Below are 20,000 nucleotides of genomic sequence, written 5' to 3'. Positions count from 1 at the left end.
AAGAAGCTGCATTTGACAGATTTGTGGCCGCTTTCTTTTGTTCCTCTATCTCAATGATTACGGACAAATAATAGTCTTCCAGTGCAATTAATTATCTCCAATAAATAAATTTGGATTTTTGGTTAAGCCAATAGGATTGTTCTCTTGAAACCCTCCTCCCTCCCAAAGTGACACTCAAGGAATACCAAGAACAACAGGATAATGCTAACCAAGCCTTAGAAACTGGAAAAGAGGGCGCCTGGTGGCTCAGTCGTTAAGCATCTGCCTTCGGCTCAGGTCATGGTCCCAGGGTCCTGGGATCGAGCCCCGCATCGGGCTCCCTGCTCGGCGGGGGGCCTGCTTCTCCCTCTCCCACTCCCCCTGCTTGTGTTCCCTCTCTTGCTGTGTCTCTTTCTGTCAAATGAATAAATAAAATCTTAAAAAAAAAAGAAACTGGAAAAGAATGGAGGTGGCCATTGACTGAGCAGAGAAAGAAACCAGGCTTCTGCTGGCTCAGGAATGGGAGGGACCAGCACCTCAGGAGTTGCCTGCTCACTAAGGAGACAACTTCAAAGAGCCTTGCTCTTTGAAGAAATCAAAGCAAGGTGTGCCAGGTCCAGCTGGGAGGGGGGGTAGGTACTGGAAACAAAGGTGAAGTGGAATGGTCACCTCCCGACCTCCCACCCCCTCAGCAACAAGACTGCCGACAGCCAGGTGAGAGACGGGGTTTCCTCTCCAGAGAAGTATCACCTGCTAAGGTAGAAAAGGCCTTTCAACACTAACCTTTGTGTGTGTATGGGGGGGGCGGGGTGGGAGTCTCCATCCAAACACCCCAGAGTTAAGGCTATCAGTGACAAGTCCTGCCAAGTCCATGGCACATCCCCTAAGCCTCACTACCTCAAGAGCAGCCAGCCAGAGATTACCAGACATTTGAGGAAAACCTCCAACATGGAAGTCTTAAACCAAGTAAAAATCAAAAAGAACCAGAAAGAAGGAGAGGATACAAATGCCAAAGAAAATGGCAAGAAATGTCTAAGTAATATCCTTAGAAAAATAAAAGATACTGCATTAATCATAAAAAATAGCATTTATGAATGCTTACTAAGTGTCGGGGCCTCTCCTAAGTATTCAATATGTATTATTCCATTTAATCTTTTCATTAACAATGAGGCAGGTACTGTTACTGTCTCCATTTCACAGATGAAGACACCAAGAACAGAGGCCACATGTCTTGCTCAAGGCCACACAGCTGGGAGGTGTCAGAGACAGGACTTGAACTCAGGGCATCTATCTCCACAGCTCAAGAACCAGAGCCCTACCTTGTACCTCCCCATGAATTCAAAAAACAACAAATTTGAGAGGAAGAAAGTTCTTCGATGTTAAAAAATACGGCAGGATTTTTCACACTGGAAGGAAGGATGGAAAGTACCCTAGAAAAAGAAACTCTCAAACAAGTAGAACTAAACCCAAAATACGCAAAATGGAGAGGGAAAAATCAGCAAGTGAGACGATGAGTCCAGAGGGTCCAATATGCGCAATGGAAGGAATGTGGACAGAAGGAGAGGAGAGCTAGGAAGAGAGAATGTGAGAAAATGCTGCAGGGCTGCGGAGCCCGGCGGGGTGGAGGTGGGGGGAGGGGCGGGGAGCCCCCACTGTGGGCACCTGACTCCACTGAGGCGCTCACCCGAGGCCTCCCACATGCAGCTGCAGGAGCCCAGACAGGAAGACCCTACAGGTTTCCAAAGGGGAAAAAAACATCACACACAAGAATCAGGAACTAGAACGGGTCTTCTGAACACCAGTCTTAGAAGCTAGAAGACACTGGAATGAGGTCTTCCAAGTTCAGCGGAAAAATTACTTCCAAACTAGAACTTCATATCCAGTTGAATTAGTAGATTGAATTATATAAAACCACTGTTTTTTAGATCTAAAACAGATAAAAGCAGCCATCTCTAACATTAAATATAAAGCTATAACTAAGTACTAAGTTAGACACACTTCCTAAACATGTGCGTTATCTATCTATACACATACTGTGAAAAGTACGCAGATACATGCTTTATACTTAGTTAAGTCTAAAGATGCAATCAAGACATTCTGAGTTATGAAAGTCCACATTTCACCTCTGGAAAGCAATGTGGCCACATCTCTTACAGCTGAACATTTGCATATCCCGTGACCCATCAATTTTAGACCGAGGTGCTTGTGGACACTCTCGCACATGCGCACCAGGACACAAGCACGAGAAACGTTCACAGCGGCAACGTCCATCATCGCGGAAACCCGGAAGCTAAACACCCACTCGCAGGAGGGATAAACTGTGGTGTACGGCAAGGAACATGACTGAGTCACGACTTCCTGAAACACACAGACGTTTGAAAGCGTAGGAGGTGTGGGTAGAAAACAGGTCCCAGAGGACTACCTATAGCATGTACCATTTTTATAAAAAAGCTCAAAAACAATAAAAACCAAACAGTGGATTACTTAAGCATACATCCAATTTGTGACAAAATTTAAAAGGCAACAGAAGGATGGCTCCCTTTAGATGGTGTTTCCTTCTGGCAGGAAGATGGGGCAGGAGGGGGCCATGGAGGCGGATGCAAGGTGTGGGCAATATTCCTGTCCCGGACAGGTGGTGGGTTCCTCCATGTCTGTGACTACTGCTACGGCCTAGACATCACACGTAAGCCTCTGTATGTATGTATACGTGTAAGTACTTATGTTACTATTTTTTCTTTTAAGAGACAATAAAATGGGGGAAAAAGGGACAAAGAAATTTGCCTTCCAGGGATCTTCTTTAAGGAAGATGCTGGAAGATGGTTTTCTCCACAGAAAGGGATCAAGGGAGCCCACCGAGGGGAGGGAGGTGCTGTTCCGTGTGTCTCCGGGCCTGGCCATGTCTCCTGTGGCTGCTCCTTGGGAACAAGGTGTCGACTGAGTGAACAGAAAGCCATTCCCAGGAAGTCGGCGAGGAAAGTCGGGGGGGCCCCAGCTGTACAGGAGGCCAGAAAGCGGGGTCCAGACTGGAGTGGGAGCAGGGAGGATGGAGCGGGGCTTCAGGGGGTGCCACCGGGATGGGTAAGAGTGACAGAATACCTAAGGAGTCCGAGGGCACTAGGGAACGTTCAGTCCCGACAGTCCGGAAACGAATTAGTGACAGATTTATAGAAAGCTCATCAAAGAAACCAAAGGAGAGTTACTAACACCGTGAAGAAAAAACAGTTTTAAGAAAGGTCAGGTGGGGGCACCTGGTGGCTCAGTCGGTTAAGCGACTGGCTTTTGATTTCAGCTCAGGTCATGATCTCAGGGTCCTGGGATCAAGTCTCTTGTCGGGCTCCCTGCTCAGCGGGGTGTCTGCTTGGGATTCTCTCTCTCCCTCTGCCCCTCCCCCCTTTCTAAAATAAATAAACTTTAAAAGGAAAGAAAAAAAGGAAGGAAGGAAGACGGTCAGTCAGGTGGTTGTGGTATGCCAGCTGGCTCAGCCGAGCATTTATTCACTTCACCTGAACGGGGATTATAACCACACTGCGTGGACTGACACATGTGCGAACGGCATCCTTTTCTTTACTGGCGGGAGGTCAATACTAATTGCTAAAACTGAAAAAAACAGAGAACAGTGTAAACACGCAACTCAGGAATACAGAGAGGTGTCCGAAGCAAGAGCTCAGAGAGCTCGGAGTGGCGCCTCTGCAGCGGGGGGCAGGGGCAAGGCCTGCAAAGACGGGTGGGGAGGAGAAACTGCTTGTTTTGGTAGTATGTCGAGTAACCAACTTTCTAAACTACTTATGCATTATTACTTGGACCACAAAAAACTGAAAAAAATTTCCCCACACCTCAGACTTCAACAAAACTAGTTTCCTTAAAAAAGATTAAAATCTTGGGGCGCCTGGCAGGGCTCAGTCAGTGAAGCATCTACGTTGGGCTCAGGTCATGATCTCAGGGTCCTGGGATGGAGTTCCCACATTGGGCTCCCTGGTCAGTGATGAGTCTGCTTCTCCCTCTGCCTCTCCCCCCAACCCATGCTCTCTAATAAATAAAAATCTTTAAAAATGATTAAAATCTCAGAAAGGTTTTATATGCATATTTAAAAATCAGTAGCCTTCTTGTGCCCATGTCAAAAGTTTCCTCCTCAGGAAGAGCCAACGTAACCGAATGACTGCATTACTCACGGGCAGGGCCTGGAGTGGGAGAGACACTCCCCCCTCCCCGCCCCAAAAGGTCATCAAAGGGACTCCACCCAGCCCGGATGGGAGCACCACCTGCTGGCCTGGAATCCACTCCCACACTGACTCTGGGAACAGCCGGGAAAACTTATTTTTAACTTAATTATATAACTCCCCCCACCCCCCCACCCCCCTGGAAGATGTAGGTCCTTGTTGCTCTGTGTTCAGGATGAGATGGTGGATGGAAGTGCGGCTTCCTTTAGTCCCCAGCAGCCTGCCTTGTTCACCGCCCCTTACACCAAGCCAAAATCGTCCTTGTGCTGCCGGTTGTTCTCTCAAACTGTCACAAAGTAAGACCAGTTGCTGCTTCCCCACAGGGGAGGGCAAGATGCGCCTCTCTGAGCTCAGCTCCTACTAAGTCCCTCCACCACTGCTCCAGACACGCTGGCCTCTCTGCTATTCCTCGAACATACCAGACCCACCATATCCCTTTGAACTGGCTACTCCCTCCATCCAGAAGGCTCTTCCCCGATCTCCACACGGATACTCTTTTCTCCTCGCCTTTGTTCCGATGCCACTTTTCGACAAGGCCTGGATACCCTATTTAAAATTGCAGTCCCCCCCCCACCTTGACCGAAGCATTATCACCTTCTGACATACGATATAATTTATGTATTGTATTTACTGCGTATTATCTGTCTCTCTCATCTAGAATCCAAGAGGGCAGGGTCTTGTCTGTTATCCCCTGCTGCACGCCCACATCTGGAACATGACCTGGCTCCTTATAGGCACCCAATTTAAACTGCCTTGTGAATACATGAATCATCTTTACCTTACCCACCCCTAACCCACAAATATTCTAAACTGTTGTTGATATTAAGCCCAGTCAGGAAAAGACTACCATTTCCCTCCGTCTCCCCTTCTCTGAGCTAGCACGTTTCACCTTTCCATTCTAGTTCCCTGGGATCTTTTAGAATCATGGTTTTGTCCTCCGGCCTTGGGTCACCTGAGATTATGACAGACACATCTTCACTGACATCATTCAGAGAAATTCCGAGCATGCCAAGTGACAGCCTTTCTCCCATGATGAGAAGCTTCTCACCAGGCTGGAGATGATGCATTAATCAGCCCTCTTTGAGTAGAATCAGTTGTTCATTCAGCCAGGAATGTTCCGTTCTGAATTATTTTCATGTTTATACTTTATCTGGCCATAAGGATAATGTGAGACATTTCTGTCAAATGCATTCTCAGTAACTAATTGAAAATTCCCCTCAAAGAGGCAACTGTGTGAAGAGTTTGCCTGTTTTATAGCTGGTGAGCCCAGGGTGGCTCTTGAGACTCTCTCCGCAGATTCACTGTGAGATCAAAGTTGGAACCTGTGTTGTCGGAGGTCACGGAGGATCAAATGCAAACTTACCGGAGTTTCCAAGGATGCACCCCCCACCCTCACACAAACAGCAGTCTCTCACTGGAACGTCTTGACTCTTGAGCAGCGACGTGGACAGGATGGGAGGGACAGCCTCCTCTGGGCCTCCTGCAGCTGGCCCTTCTCTTCTGCAAAGACTCTGCCTCCTCGGACTCAGTCCCTTCTGAGACAATGTCCTAATTTCTTCCCTTCCGGTAGCTGCCTGCTTCTGCATATGCTAAATCGCCCCCTCCTGCCATCGAGCAGAACAAGCATATGGGTTCAAACAGCTTTTCTTGGGCACGATTTTCCTGCCAGCAAAGCCGAGTCGGTTTATGACATCACAGCCATTTCCAGCGAACAGAATGAAGTCATAGCCACGGGCTCATTCGAATGCCTACAATCATTAGCCATGGCAGCCGAAACACAGCTTTTTAAAAACCCTTTAAAAATAATTGAGTAATATAATCCTGCATCCTTATGAAAACATTTTGGGATTTAAAAAATTTTGACTGTTATATGTCTTCCTTGATACATTATTTAAATTCTTTTCCTGATAGAGCTGGATCCTATTTTTAAGCTATTGCAGGAACCAAGCCGATAAGCTGGCCTTTCTAAAATCAGAAAGGAGGTCTTGCCAGGGAGTTTATGTGACCCTCTGAACGGCGACAGGAGAATGGACATAACGCAGCGAGCCCCCTGAACTGTTATGTAACAGGGTCAGAGGGCAGGCAGTCTACACCCTCAGAGGCAGACAAGGACGGCTCCCGAACAGTCTCTGATTTAATGCTCTGCTTCACACGGGATGGGAACAAGTTCATTAGAAAGCGATAATAAAGTCCAACAGCGCTGCCTGAGATCTGTCGTCCTGACTCCCAGAGTGGCTGCCATCGGAGGGAGAGAAGGCTTATGGGCATTAACAAAGAAAGGAATCAAAAGAGTCAATATGAAGTGAATGTGGCACAGAACAACCCTATTGTGGGATCTTAAGTCTTTAAAAGGCAAGAAATGTAGATGGATTAAGCCAATAAAACAGAGATCCTGAAGATGGAGGGAGGGTGGCCAGGGTGGTCCAGCTAAAGTCCTGTCACATGCAGCGCTCTGGATGCGCATGAGCCTTGCCGTCTGTCACAGCCGTAGATGCCCTCCCAGACCTGCTCAATGCCAGGGCCCGGGAGATCCTAGGACGGATTAAGCTCAGGACTTCGGGGTCTTTTGACCCCAAGTAGTGGGTTTTGTGGCAAACCTTCCATTTCACACAAGGAGAAACTAAGCTAAGACAGGAGAAGCGGCCTGACCCAGGGCCCAGAACGGGAGGGAGGAATCTGAATCCCAGTGCAGGGCTCCGGACTCCAAGTGCAAAGTTCTGCCACGCTGTCTCTGGCATCTGTGTGTGCGAGTGCGTCTGCCCACGCATGCTACTGGTGGCTTGCACACTGGAGCTGGGGACCGTGCTCGTCATTTCTGAGCCCCACAGTGCTTTCCCAAGCTCATTTCACATAAGCCAAGACTCACAGGTAGCTGGGCGCGCTGAAACACCACTGGGCCAAGGCCACAGGCGAAGGGGCCATTTTGATATCCCAATTGCCAGACCCCATCCAAACGCACCCACCACGGGCCCAGAACTGCCTGACCAAACCAAGTGCTTCCCATGCAGTGCTGGAGGAGACACGAAAACGAAACTGAATTCTTAACCTCACTAGTACCAAACAAGTACCACTATGCATCTATTCAGCAGCTTTGTCTGTCTCTACTAAATTAACCCCTATTTCCTGTTTTTAAAAATCATATCCCAACTTGGTATGGTAGTTATAGGAAGGTCAGACGGCTTCATTTAAAAAAAAAGAAAAAAAAAGATTGTATTTATTTATTTGAGAGAGAGAGAAAAAAAGAGACAGAGAGTGAGGGAGCGGCAGAGGAGGACGGAAAGGGACAAGGAGACTCTGCGCCAAGTACACAGCCCGACACAGGGCCTGATCCCATGACCCCGAGATCACGACCTGAGACGAAACCAAGAGTCGGACACTCAATGGACTGAGCCACCCAGGCGCCCCCAGACGGCCTCACTTTACAGACAAGAAAACTAAACGTAGGTCACGTGCTTTGCTCTGGGTCCCACATCACTGTGCAGAGTCAGTATTTCCGATCTATGATTTTTCCCATCTGACGTCTTTGCCTGTTCTTGGTACATACATCCTACTGGAAAATCCCCACCCAACAAACTCTTACTGGTAACAACGGAAAGAAATACCTGTCCAAGTTTCAGATGGCAGTACCAAAAATGGTACCTAGCCTGCCAGTCCCTCGGGACAGGTCAGTGCTGAGCCTGATGGTCATCGGTAGTGTCCTTCCCCTGTGGTTTTCTTAAAAGAGGAGATCGCCCCTGTCTTCTCAGGATAAGAACATTCCAAACCCTTTCACTTATCGTGAAAAGTAAAACCCTCAGAAATGGAATAAAAGATCCAGCTCAAAACCTCTCCTCGAAAAGCTGCATAGCCAACATCTGGTTATCACTCAGGATTTCTGATTAGAAAATGTCTAATTTATTTGGAAGCAGTTTATGCAAGTAGCAAAGTATTAGGAATTTTATAATAACTTGCCTGCGTGTGTGAAATGCTCACAGCCGTGCTGCCTCATTCCACAGAAACATGGCCCGGAGACATTTCCACAGAATCCCAGTAAGCAATCACTGCACACACCCAGATGGCCAATTTTATCGTAGGACACAGAGGCTCAGGCTACTGTGACGTTCTCTTTCCCCTTCATTGCTCTGAATGCAGCAAAACTCCAGCCAGCAGAGCAGAGATACCAAAGCAAAAGCTCACTCCTGCCAGGCTCCCACCCCATCTCCTCAACCCTCACTCCATCTGCCAACGCCAGCCTCTCAAACCAGACCTCCTCACAGCGCGCGGCCCTGACCACTGGCTCCGCGAAGGTACCCCATGAGCATGGGTTCAGGGCGCCTCAGAGATCTTTAGCGCTCCCAACTATGTCACCCGCCCTGAGTTGGCTTGGCTGGTGTTTCAATTCTCCACCTGCCTATGACCAAAAGCCGCTCTCCACCACTGACACCATCATCTGTTGCAGGGAGGCTGGGTAGAAAAGAGAGGTGTGGGCATTTATAAATATACTTTGAAATGCAGGCTTCAAATAGATGGCAGTGTTCTGAATATATGGTCCTCTAAATGCCGTAGGAATCTTTAAAAAATCCACTTTCTGGAATATATTTGATCAGAAGTTCATATTATCACACTTCCCAGTTGTATACTAGCATCTGTTCTTTTTCTTTAGGAGACTTTCAGGCTGCCTACCAGGCCATCCTGGCCACACTGATGGAGTCTGAGTCCCCTTATCAAGCACACTGAACAGGAACACCAGGCCACATTTGATTAGCCATTCATACATCTGGTACCTCAAATTGACTGACATATCCCATTTGCCGTAAGGCTGGGGCATGCACTCAGAACAATGTGCTTCCCTAACAAATTAAAGGACAAAGATACCATATGCAGGACTGAGCAGTAGCTCTCAGACTCAGGCACATCGTTAGGTCACAGGACTCAAACTCCCCTGGGGACCTGACCGAGTTAAAGGGGGTCATCTTATCGCTGCCAGAAGAGCCTGGTGACTGATGTTCACGGCACTGTTGTCCAGGGAGGATAAAAGCCTGGGCCCCTGCGTAAGGTAGTTTGGAAATGTCCCACGTCCTAAGTGGTGCAGGGAACCTCGCTGCCTCAGTGTGGTCAGGTGGCTGCCTTCTCCCTGACAGAGTCCCCTGACTGTCACCCATCAAGGGCTTGGGCAGCTCGACTGCAGGGAAGGGTCTCAGGGACCTGGCCTGTGCTGTTGTCGGGGATGTCTCCTTGGCTTTGGGGAACCATGGGATTGGTTTTGTCTTCCCTGCACATGGTTGAAAACACTTTTCTCCAACTCCTGAGCAGCATCTTTGCTGAAAGCCACCAAGAGCTGCTTTCCATAAAGATGCCACTTAGATAAACAAAATTTTGTTCCACCAATTTTGTATGTTATTACTTTAAAACCCCCAGCAGCATCACCGATTTCGGGCCCGGCTTACCTTGGGGTTGGTGCGCTGCTGCAGCCGCCTCTCCTCCCTCTCTCTCTGCAGCCGCTCAAACTCCTCCCTGATTTCAGCCGGCGTTCTCCTTCTTTCCACCACCTGCAGGAACAGTCAGGGGGAGGAGACAGTTAAGGACCCAGAAAGTGAGGAAAACATACACAAAGAGCTGACATCGTTAACTGTGGCGTGTCCGCATGGCCCGGGCTCGTGTTCCTTTCCCCAGGACTTTAAGAATGGCAGTGACACCCACAATGGGGTTTTCTCCCGTGGACACAAGCCCCGGTGAGGCGAGGCTCATGGTCACACCCACTCAGCTCTGCCCTCATCCTCCCCAGGGCCATGGTTTTCCTCAGCTCTCCGGAGAGTCGGAAGCATGACTTCCTTGGTTTCAGTAACTGATCTCTGAGGCTGCAAGAATCTTACAAAGAACATGTCACCTTATTTTTTAAATTATTTCTTTTGAGAAAGCGAGCGAGAGCTCACAGACGAGCATGGGGTGGGCAGTGGCAGGGAGAGGCAGAGGGAGAGAGATCTTAAGCAGGCTCCACACCCAACACAGAGCCCCGCGTGGGGCTCGATCTCACCACCCTGAGATCATGACCTGAGCTGAAATCAAGAGTCGGATGCTCAGCCAACCGAGTCACCCAGGCTCCCCAAGAACACATCACCTTAAGTCTAATGGTCTAAACTTCCTAATGAGTCCCAGTGCAGACAATAAACCTTAAAGATGAAAGCGAAGGGCAAAGGTGCCCACCAAAGTCCTGCCGTCTCTCCCCAGTGCACTGGGACCATCGCTAGAGATGCTTCTGAGCTTGGACCAAGTGGTCTTCGGCCATCAGGCCTGGGCGTTTTTTACAACTCTTCCCCCTACACTGTGATACGACCCTGAGAACGTATGATGTAAGATGCACCTTAGCATCAACAGTTCTCAGGTACTGAAGGGCAGACCACATGAACACTGGAGATTGCACAATGATGTCAAACTGATGAGAAAGTAAGGCATTCCACCTTGGCTTTCCTTAGCTCATCACGAAGTAGAGATTTCGAAGAGGCAAGGAAAGGCCACCGTGGGCCTCAGGCCCCACATCTGTGAAAGAAGAAACCGCACCACATGATTTCCAGGGTCCAAAGTGCCATAGGCTGTGAGAAACACTGAGAATTGGGGTGGGACAAAGTCAGGAGCTGGGTTGGGGGGGGGGGGAAGCCCAGAGAGCACATTCCCTGAGGCAGTGGAAGAAATACAGAGGAGCCTTGAGAGGCTGCTCACAGAACAGCTAAAAAGGGAGGTGATGTGAGAAGAAGCAATCCTGGAAATCACAAGTTTAAAAAATTGTTTTAAAAAAATACACGCTTACAGCAAAAAATCAAAATAGTACAGAAGGATATAAAGGAAACAGTGCAATTCGCCTCTAGCACCCTCTCTTCTCCACCACCCTCCTTCTCACAGGCTAACATCTAGTTTTCATGTACCTTCTAGACACCCTCTGTGCACACAGATGTACGTGTGTGTATGTATATTCTAACACAAATGGGTCATACTCTAGCTTTTGTGCACCTTGATTTTATTATTCAGCAATATAGAAAAATTAATACAAAAACTGGCTTATCCAAAAAAACTGTGAAATTTGTTCACTACTGCTTTCAGGAAGTAAAGAGAAAAAAAATAAAGAAAACATTTTCCCCTCTAATAACCCGATATAATCAATAATTACTAAAAAGGGGGCAGTGGGTTCTTTCAAAGGAAGTTTTAAAGTAAAAACACAAAAATCATCCAAGAACAAATCAAAAGACCTCAATGGCACAGCAGGTGAAGGTGACTGCTCTGTGGTCTCACAGCACCATCCTCGGTTGTACTGAACCCATACGGAGGCTCACCCCGACAGTCCTCTGAAGTCGAGGCCGTGAGCACCCATCCCACATCCCTAACCCTGGATGGAGGGGTGTGGGGGGGGTGCTCAGCGCTTCAGCTTCCCTCATATCCCTGTCTCCCGTCAGCTTCCCCCTTCAGCACAGGGGGAAAAAAGCAAAGGAGCTTCAGGGAGATACAAGTCATCAACTACTCCATTTAACCATGAATATCAAGAAAGATCAGGAAAAAAGGATTTAAAATATTTTACAAATTCTTCATGACCTCTGAACCCCAACTTGCCGGGCCAGTGATTGCAGAACCTGCCAGTGGTGATCCAGGTGATGCATTACCAAGGTCAAGCAGGGTCTGGATGGGAAGCACCTTGTCCACGGGTCCCGGAGTAATCCGGCTATTCTACCTGGTCAAAAAGGTTTCACACCGAATATTCTGTCCAGCGGGACACTGGTGTTGATAATGCAGATTAAGCACAAGTTTGATGAGCCAAACTTTAACCAGTAACACAGACTCCATGAATATGCCTCTTTCCTGGTATTTTTTAAATACACAGATTTCTAAGATTCCAGGAATTAAAAGACTGGAAAGCGTCAGGCTCCGCAGAGGCCAGAGCAGAACAAGATTTGTCTTCAGAAATTCTAGAGCTGTCTGACCTTTGCCGACTGAATTAATAGCTGCAAATTCCTTTCTCTCTGCCACACTCTGTGATAAGCTGAAGAGGCAAATATTCCAAAGGTGTGAAGTCATTCCATTTCTAGTCGATTTTACATAGGTTTGGCAAACAGCTGGTGCATAATCAGAGCTAACTGCAAAGTCAAGATGGTTGGCACCTCCAGAGCAGTGAAGAGCTAGGCAGGGCAGGGCAGAGTCCCACTTCCAAGGCCCCAGACATCCTTTGTCCTCTCTGCCCTTTACACGCAGTGCACCATGGTGGAGAAGGGAGGGAGACCGAGCCAGCTACAAGTCACTTTCCTCCATCTCAGCCACCCTTAGCTAGAAGCACCCAGGAACACAGCATCCGGAACTGTACGCCAGCTGGTAAATACCAGACATTTTCCATAACAGAGCAGATCACATGCAGCCCCTTCATCTACACACCTGTATCGTTCACCTTAACCGTCCACTCACCAACTAGGTCCGTCCCCGTGCTAGCCAGAAGACTGATCTGCCTCGTGGAAGAGGGGGCAGGGATCCCTAAAAGCAAGGCAGTGTGGTGGAAGGACAGAAGGCAGGCTCTCCCACACTGCCTCTAACCTCCTGGCGGCCTTGGGCTAGGGTGGGGGGGGGGAAATCACTTCACTTTCCCTAAGCTTCAGAGCCCGGCTATAGATAAGGGGTTAAACTACAGGATTCCTGAGCGATTGTCTGGTCTGAAAATTCTGATTCTAGCTACTTGACTTTGGTTTTGGACTAATTTTAGAAAATTACTTAGAACTTTAGGAAAATTGCAAAGACAGTACAGGACGTTCTTGTACACCCTGCCCCCAGCTTCCCCCGATGTTAACACCTCACACAGCCACGGGACAGCGGCCAAATCTCAGTGCCAACCCTAGAGCACTCCTAGGAGCTGAACCCGGACTTTCTGGATTTCACCAGCTCTTCCACTAGCACCCCCTGTATGTTCTGGGATCCAGTTGAGGCTCTGGGCTTGCACTTTGTCGTTCTGTCTCCTTAGTCTGCGAGAGCTTCTAAGTCTTTGTTTTCGTGACCTTGACCATTCTGCAGCTCTTCCTAGTGCAGGTCACTTCCTTAGACACTGTAGGGCTGACGGCAAGGACACAGGGGGAGAGTGAGACGCGGACAAAGACCAGGCCGTGGGCCGTCTGGGCCAGAGCATGGGGTCGCACATCTGCCAGTGCTGAGCCAACGCGCTCTCCACTCCGCCGGCTCGCTGTTACCGGCTTCAACACCGCCAGGCATTCCCAGCTCAAAGGTGGAGCTTGCCATTCTGAAGCCAATTTCATTTTCAACATGGGTACTGCACAAACACCGCTAACCAACTTGGGTAACTAAAATGGCTGGTTTCACAAGTGGGGACCACTTGTACCTCTGCATCTTCTTCCTTTGGAATCCTGCCAGAGAATGACAAAGCCTCTTGAAGGTTAAAGGAAAAGAAAGGGTAGGAGCCTGGGTGGCTCAGTCAGTTAGGCATCTGACCCCCCCTCCTTTTTTAAAGATTTTATTTATTTGTCATGGAGAGAAACAGAGAGCGAGCATGTGCGCACAAGCAGGGGGAGCGGCAGACAGTGGGAGAAGCAGGATCCCTGCTGAGCAAGGAGCCTGATGGGGGGCTCGATCCCAGGACCTTGGGATCATGACTTGAGCCAAAGGCAGACGCTTAACCAACTGAGCCACCCAGGCGCCCCTAAGTGTCCGACTCTTGATTTCAGCTCAGGTCATGATCTCAGGGTTGTGGAATCAAGCCCCCCATCAAGTTCCATGCTGAGTGTGAAGCCTGCTTGGGATTCTCTCCCTCTGCCCCAAACCCCTGCTTGCTCTTGCTCTCTCTCTCTCTCCAAAACAAACCTGAAAACTTACTAATGGCTGAAAGCAGAGCCAGTATCTTGTGCAGCCTGAACAAGCTCACATTTCCTCCCCAGCACCACCAACAGAAGGCAAGCTCTGACATCTCAGGACTAAAGGCGTCTCAGGTGCTACGGTTATGACAGTGCCCTCTTCCTTCAGCGACTGCCCGTATGTTCAGACTAACAGTTATGTGGCCAGTGGATACTATGAGCAATTTAGAAAAGCTGAACAGTCAAAGAACACCAGTAACAACAGCGTGAAGGGAACTCCGTTCCTCCCGGTGGGGGGGGGGGAGATGCTCTGACTGAAGCGGGAGAATCCTCATGTTAACCAGCAGGGGCGGCAGACCCAGGGGCGGGAGGGTCTCCTTGAAGGAGTGACGAAGCCAGTCCCACAGAACACTTTTGAGTTCATGAGACTCTTCCTTTAGAGCATGAACAATGGGCTACATTTTCCCATCGTATGTTAGGGACTGATACGTTTCTTAGTAAATATCTGGGGAGGTCTCTTCAAGTGCTCTTCCTTGAAGGCATTTTTATCTTCAGTGAAAGCTCAGTATCAGTGCAAAAAAAAAAAAAAGCCAATTCTGATCGATGAGAACTTGATTTCCTTATAAAGTAGCTTACTAAAATATCTGAATATAAAAGCTTATCCATTCACCATCTGTGACTGCCTACATACTTTTATAATCATTACTGTGTGTGTGGTTTTGCTTTGCTTTGTTTCTAATGGGGAGATAATCTGGTTTGGCGATAGGAAACAACGCAGTATTTTGCCAGGAAGATGTCACCCTGCCGCCCCATTAATCGGGCTGATGCTGCTGGGAATTAACAACCCAGACTCTGAAGGGGGGGGCCTCCAGCCTTTCAGTGGCCCTGACTGCACCCATGAGAAACTGTAACCGACCCAGGTCTTCAAAAAACAAGGGAGCTTGAACAAGCATACAAAGGGTGAGGAGAAAGTTGGTAAATACAACGGGACTCTATTTTCCTTTCAGGATGGAAAAATGCTAAGCTATTAGACCTAACGCTTTGCTACAGTGAACTAGTGTGATGTGAAGCACTGCTGTCTCCATTGAGCCAAAGGCCAGGGATGAAATGCCTGCTGGAGCCAGGTGGGACAGATGGACGGAGGGCAGGCCAGCTGTAAGACGACAGGAGGCGGTGAGTGCGGGGACGGGTGACAGCAGAGCCCACTCACGGGGCAGAGGCTCCTCACAGGGGACTTCAGAGACACTGCTACCAGATTTTCTGAGTTTTCCAAGAGAAGATAGACAATTGGATGTTTATGCAAAACCTCCCATTTTTAAACGCTAGCAACTACAATTTATTGTGTGGGCACCCAAAACCTGGCCACGGGTACAAGATGGCCCGTAAGCAACCAATATTAAGCAGCAGTGGCAAGGGACCTAGAACCTGTGTCGCTTCTCTTGTACTCCTTATCTGAAGGCCTGTAGAAGACTCTGATGCTAGTTAGAGGAGACAGGCTTACAGGCTTGAGATTAAATACCAAAAAAACTTCAAGGGTAATTTATACGGTGATGAGAGAGAAATCAGCGACGGCCAATTTAACGCTAACAGACTCCCACCATTTCTTGGGCATCAGAACCAAGTTTCTTTAATGAAATTAAATCATAACACCTACACGTTCTTATTGCAACTTAAGAGTTTTTCCACTAATTCTCATATACGTTTTCCCACTTAATCCTCGTGCCTTCCTGCTGCAGACAGTAACGTGGACGTGTGCGAGGCTCTGATGGAGGCAGCAGCCGAGTGAAGGAGCACAGAATCGTGTGAATTTTAGTGATTGTCTTCATACAGCATGGCTGCCAGGGGGAGCTTATTTCATGATGGGCAATTTAATCCAGCAGTTCTCAACTTTTCCCTGCTTCCATTTTGTTCATACGCACAACACGTGACCAACACGATCACGTCCCAGATGCAGTTACTGGTAAGCTGGGGCACAGAACCGCGCCAGGTGGCAGGAAATACATGTGGAGACAGAACCCGCTCTGCAGAAACGATTTTCCATCAACCCTCCAACCGGCCTGTGCCCTCCTCCCCGGGGTTAGGAATTACTGGCAGGGTCTATACCCTTTGCTTTTTACCTGACAGGTCAGGACACTGAGGACAAGCTGGATGACTGACCTGCCCAAGTAAACAGAGGTATGCAGAGGCATAGCCGAGCTTAGAACTCAGTCTCTGAGACCAAAATACCAGTGAGGAAGGGATTCTAGCGTCTCCCAGTATTCTCAAACACATGATCCCAGGGTGTGGGACTGGAGGGCGGTTGTTCTGTAGATGTGTGAGGACTCCTCTGGGGCACTGGACGTGCGGTTTCTCTTACCTCCCATCCTTCCATTTCCAGTCCTCTCTTCCCATATATATCATAGATGGCCCTGGTCTGGGGGTCGCTGAGCACTGCAAATTAAGAATCATGCATGTTTAGAAAGCACGGAATTCTCCTTTCAGACCTGGCAACATCATCATCAGGTAAGTCCACCTCTTCTTCCCTGTCCAACCCCAATCTAGCTGAGAAAGATACGTCTCCTGTGCATCTTTCCTCCTACCTGCCCCTCAGATCTGATCTAGGATGTGCTGAAAGGTGGACACAGATGAGAAATAGTTTTTTTTGTGTCCAAGCTACTCTTAATTGTGAGGTACGGAGGCTGCACCCTAGTATCACTAGGGTGAATTTAACAGAATTACATTTAACTTAACAGAATTAAGTTTCTGCCGTAGTCTATAATGGACCTGGGCTTGAAAGAGTTAATTCCAGTTTCTAAAGCTCATTTAGACAGGCTCTGATTGTAGAAAAAGGTGATTTATTATTTGCTCTATTGCAGAGTTTCACTAACTCCTAAGACAGGCTCCCCCCACCTTTCCTCTTTTTTATAAATCATTTAAAGCCACAAACACCTGTCAACTATGGTGGCAGCCACATCAGTGAGGGACGGAGCTACTGGAAGGATGTCCAAACTGAACATAAGTGTCAGGAAATCTAACAGTTGTCCCCCTTCTCCTCTGCCAGTTTCTGATCAAGACCTTTGAATCTCGTTTCCCTTGAGACTTCCTGTATATTTTTAGGCCTAATTAAAAAAATGATGTACACGATTCTATCCATATTCAAATCTAATGGGGAAGAAAGAAATGCTGACCACTGGAAAACGTGGGACGCAGACTTCTCGAGCTAATCTGTAGGATTTCATAGGGAATTATTTATTCACAGCTCTGCTTTGGTCTCTCCGTCAGGACGAACACTGGGGCCAGGTCTGCTGCCGCAGCATTTCTATAAGCTCCACGAGGGTTTTCTGTTAACTCTTCCCTGAATCTCCAGAACCACACAAATGGGCTATGTGGGTAATCTGGACAGCAGTAAGATTAATGCAGCCATTTAGACAGCAGAATATGATAGAAGGACCAGGCTTCTGGTCAGGACCGCCGTGGAAGTGGTCTGACTGGAGTTACGTCCGCTGAAGACCCACCACTGAGCTCAGACATGCGCCATGCGCCATGGCCCAAGTTGTTACTCCTCAGTAAAATCTAATTTTATGGTAAAACCATAAAGTGAAATACAGCATATGCTCTTACGTCTGCAACGAGAAGTCTTTATTCTGTAAAGAAACACATTACTAATTTTTGGTCTAAGGAGCAAATTACCAAATGGCTCTGAATAATCAACTTATTTTACTTGGTGCGTACCCTAAGAGTGAATTATTATTTTTTAATTTTTATTTTAAAACTGTGGCAAAATATGCATAACAGAGAATCGATTTCAGCGACTTTTAAGTGTCTGATTCAGGGGCGTTGAGGACATTCACGTTGTTAATGTGAACACCACCACCACGTGGCTAGAGCTTCGCCACCATCTGCAACAGAAACTGGGGACCTATCAGTGACTTGAACGTTTCATACACAAATACATCACAAAATTTTCTTTCTGAAGTACCTGAGATGTAAGCATAAAACCCTGCATTACTTGATTATACCTCCTGTTGGCCTTCTTAAGATCATTTTCCTCCTTTTGTTAGAACCTTTCCTAACTGAATGCTCCGGAGCCAATAAAGTCAGGGTCAGAGGAAAAAACGTTCCTGTACATCTTCTCAAAAAAAGGGAACAAAGAAGGCTTGTCGGTAGCGATCAGCCTTTTACCTCTAAGAGTTCCCTTTAGAAGAAAGCCAGCGAGCAATTTAGAGCCCGAGTGCTCCCTGCAGCCCAGACCCTGTCTTCTGCTCTGCCCACGCTCTCATTGCCCACTTACTGGCCACATATTGATTTCCAAAGCAAAATACTACTCTTTCAAAGGACCCTGTCAGTAAAAAAGCACTAACCTAACCTCCTCTTATACACCTCTAAGGACTCTCTTTCTGTCCTCTACAAATCAAGTCTCTTAAAAATCGAGCAGCTATTTCCAGGGCGTCTGTGTGAAGCCAAGCCCTCTGCTGACCTTCATAAGCCTGGTGAACAAGGTTAAACAGTCGTTCTGCTTGTGATTTGAGCTCTGGGTCTCGGTGCTTGTCGGGATGGTAAAGCATACACAGCCTCCGGTAGGCAGCTTTCAGCTCTTCAGAAGAGGCCTATAGAAAGAAAAATCCAATTAGAGAACAATCAATGCTCCTTAAATATTATCATTATCAGAATCAGCCTTGAAATGGGAGCCTGTCAGCCACTTTCCAACCTGTCTGCTCTCTGCACACGGGACATAATGAAGTTATGCTTTATTGCTTCAATAAGGCTTCTTTTTTCCACAGTTAATAAAGTGATCAATTATGGACATCAACGGCAACTGTGTTTTGCTGGGAAATGCTGCTATCAGAAGGGTCTCTAATACTGGTTCATTGTGCTCTGAGCTGAAATGAAAAACGTCAGAGACCGCTTACTTTTTAACCTAAGTTATTTGAAATAAATCATACCAAGGTACTCTTAACAGAAAATTGGTTCAGATAGGAAAAAAGCTGTACACCACTAGACAGAAATGCCATGATCTTATTCAGTTTTCCGACAAAGGAAACTCAGTGAATATTTACCCTTAAAAAATCAAAGACAAATAAAATTGTAAAGCCAACATATGCCCCGGTTCAACCTCTAATTCCAAAAGGTAGTGTAGAAAGCAGGCAAAAATGCTTTGCAATCCCTCAGTAGAAACAAAAGCCCTTCTTCCCAAACCCAAAAGACCCCTCCCCAACACATGCGGCTCCCCAGTCCTCACACATCCTCAGTTTGAGGGAGAACATGTACCAGGTGAAGAACAGATGATACGGAGTAAATAAAATGGACTCCACATGTGTTTTAGCCACACAGAAGGGAGGGATGTGGGGTAAGGACAAAACCCACATTCTACTTTGCCTGCCACACAGCCACCGAGGAGTCCTCAGGAACAGACTCTGAGCTATCTATCTGGCTAGCCCCTTGGGCCTGTTTTTGGGAAGTACTCGGTCTGATTTTGTATCAGCCTCAGGGACCATTCTGGTCCATCAGAGGCGATGCTCTGAATGCGCAGCTCTATCCAGATGATCGGTCAAGTAAAGAACATTTTATTTTGGGAGGCAACTCCCTCACCATTTTGACAACAGAAGCCCATTTCTGGGTTGCCGACAACATGCCAGAGGGGCCTGAAAAACCAGCCATCTGGGCAGAGGACTGGGACCAGGTCCCAGGTGACAATGCTGGGACCAACATTGCTCTAGGAGGAGGTCTCAGAACATGTATCTGCAGGGAGAACCATCACAGGGACTAATCAAGAGATCAAGGTATAAGGGAACATGTTACACCATGTTCTTCTATAATTTCTACAACTTTTCAGTATCTTCCAATTCCAGGACTCATGAGTTTTTTTCACTAAGGAAAAAAGGCAAAACTTTATTGTACTTTAATAATTTTTGGCACAAAATTTAAATGCTTTATATGAAATTAAGTTATTCAGATGCTAGTAAACGTGCACAATGTTGCTGATTTTCTAGCATCTGAATAACTTAATTTCATATAA

At 47.5% G+C, this 20,000-nt stretch overlaps 1 protein-coding gene across 2 annotated transcripts in view; it reads right to left on the bottom strand.

The window, feature by feature from the left end:
* The window catches only part of DNAJC11 (DnaJ heat shock protein family (Hsp40) member C11), a 75,322-nt gene that overhangs the window by 29,253 nt on the left and 26,069 nt on the right, over window positions 1–20,000 (bottom strand). For both annotated transcript variants that reach the window (XM_025856483.2, XM_073903408.1), the window contains 3 exons: window positions 18,462–18,591; window positions 16,362–16,435; window positions 9,623–9,724 (listed from right to left, as the gene is read on the bottom strand). In XM_025856483.2, coding sequence (XP_025712268.1) covers window positions 9,623–9,724; window positions 16,362–16,435; window positions 18,462–18,591 — 306 coding nt within the window. The remainder of the gene's footprint in view (window positions 1–9,622; window positions 9,725–16,361; window positions 16,436–18,461; window positions 18,592–20,000) is intronic.

Source organism: Callorhinus ursinus, unplaced genomic scaffold (assembly GCF_003265705.2).
Source record: "Callorhinus ursinus isolate GAN/ISIS: 27379988/994484 unplaced genomic scaffold, GSC_fseal_2.0 scaffold18, whole genome shotgun sequence".
Classification (NCBI taxonomy): domain Eukaryota; kingdom Metazoa; phylum Chordata; class Mammalia; order Carnivora; family Otariidae; genus Callorhinus; species Callorhinus ursinus.
Note: the sequence above shows the minus strand (reverse complement) of the source record. Positions and strands in the feature narration are given on the sequence as shown.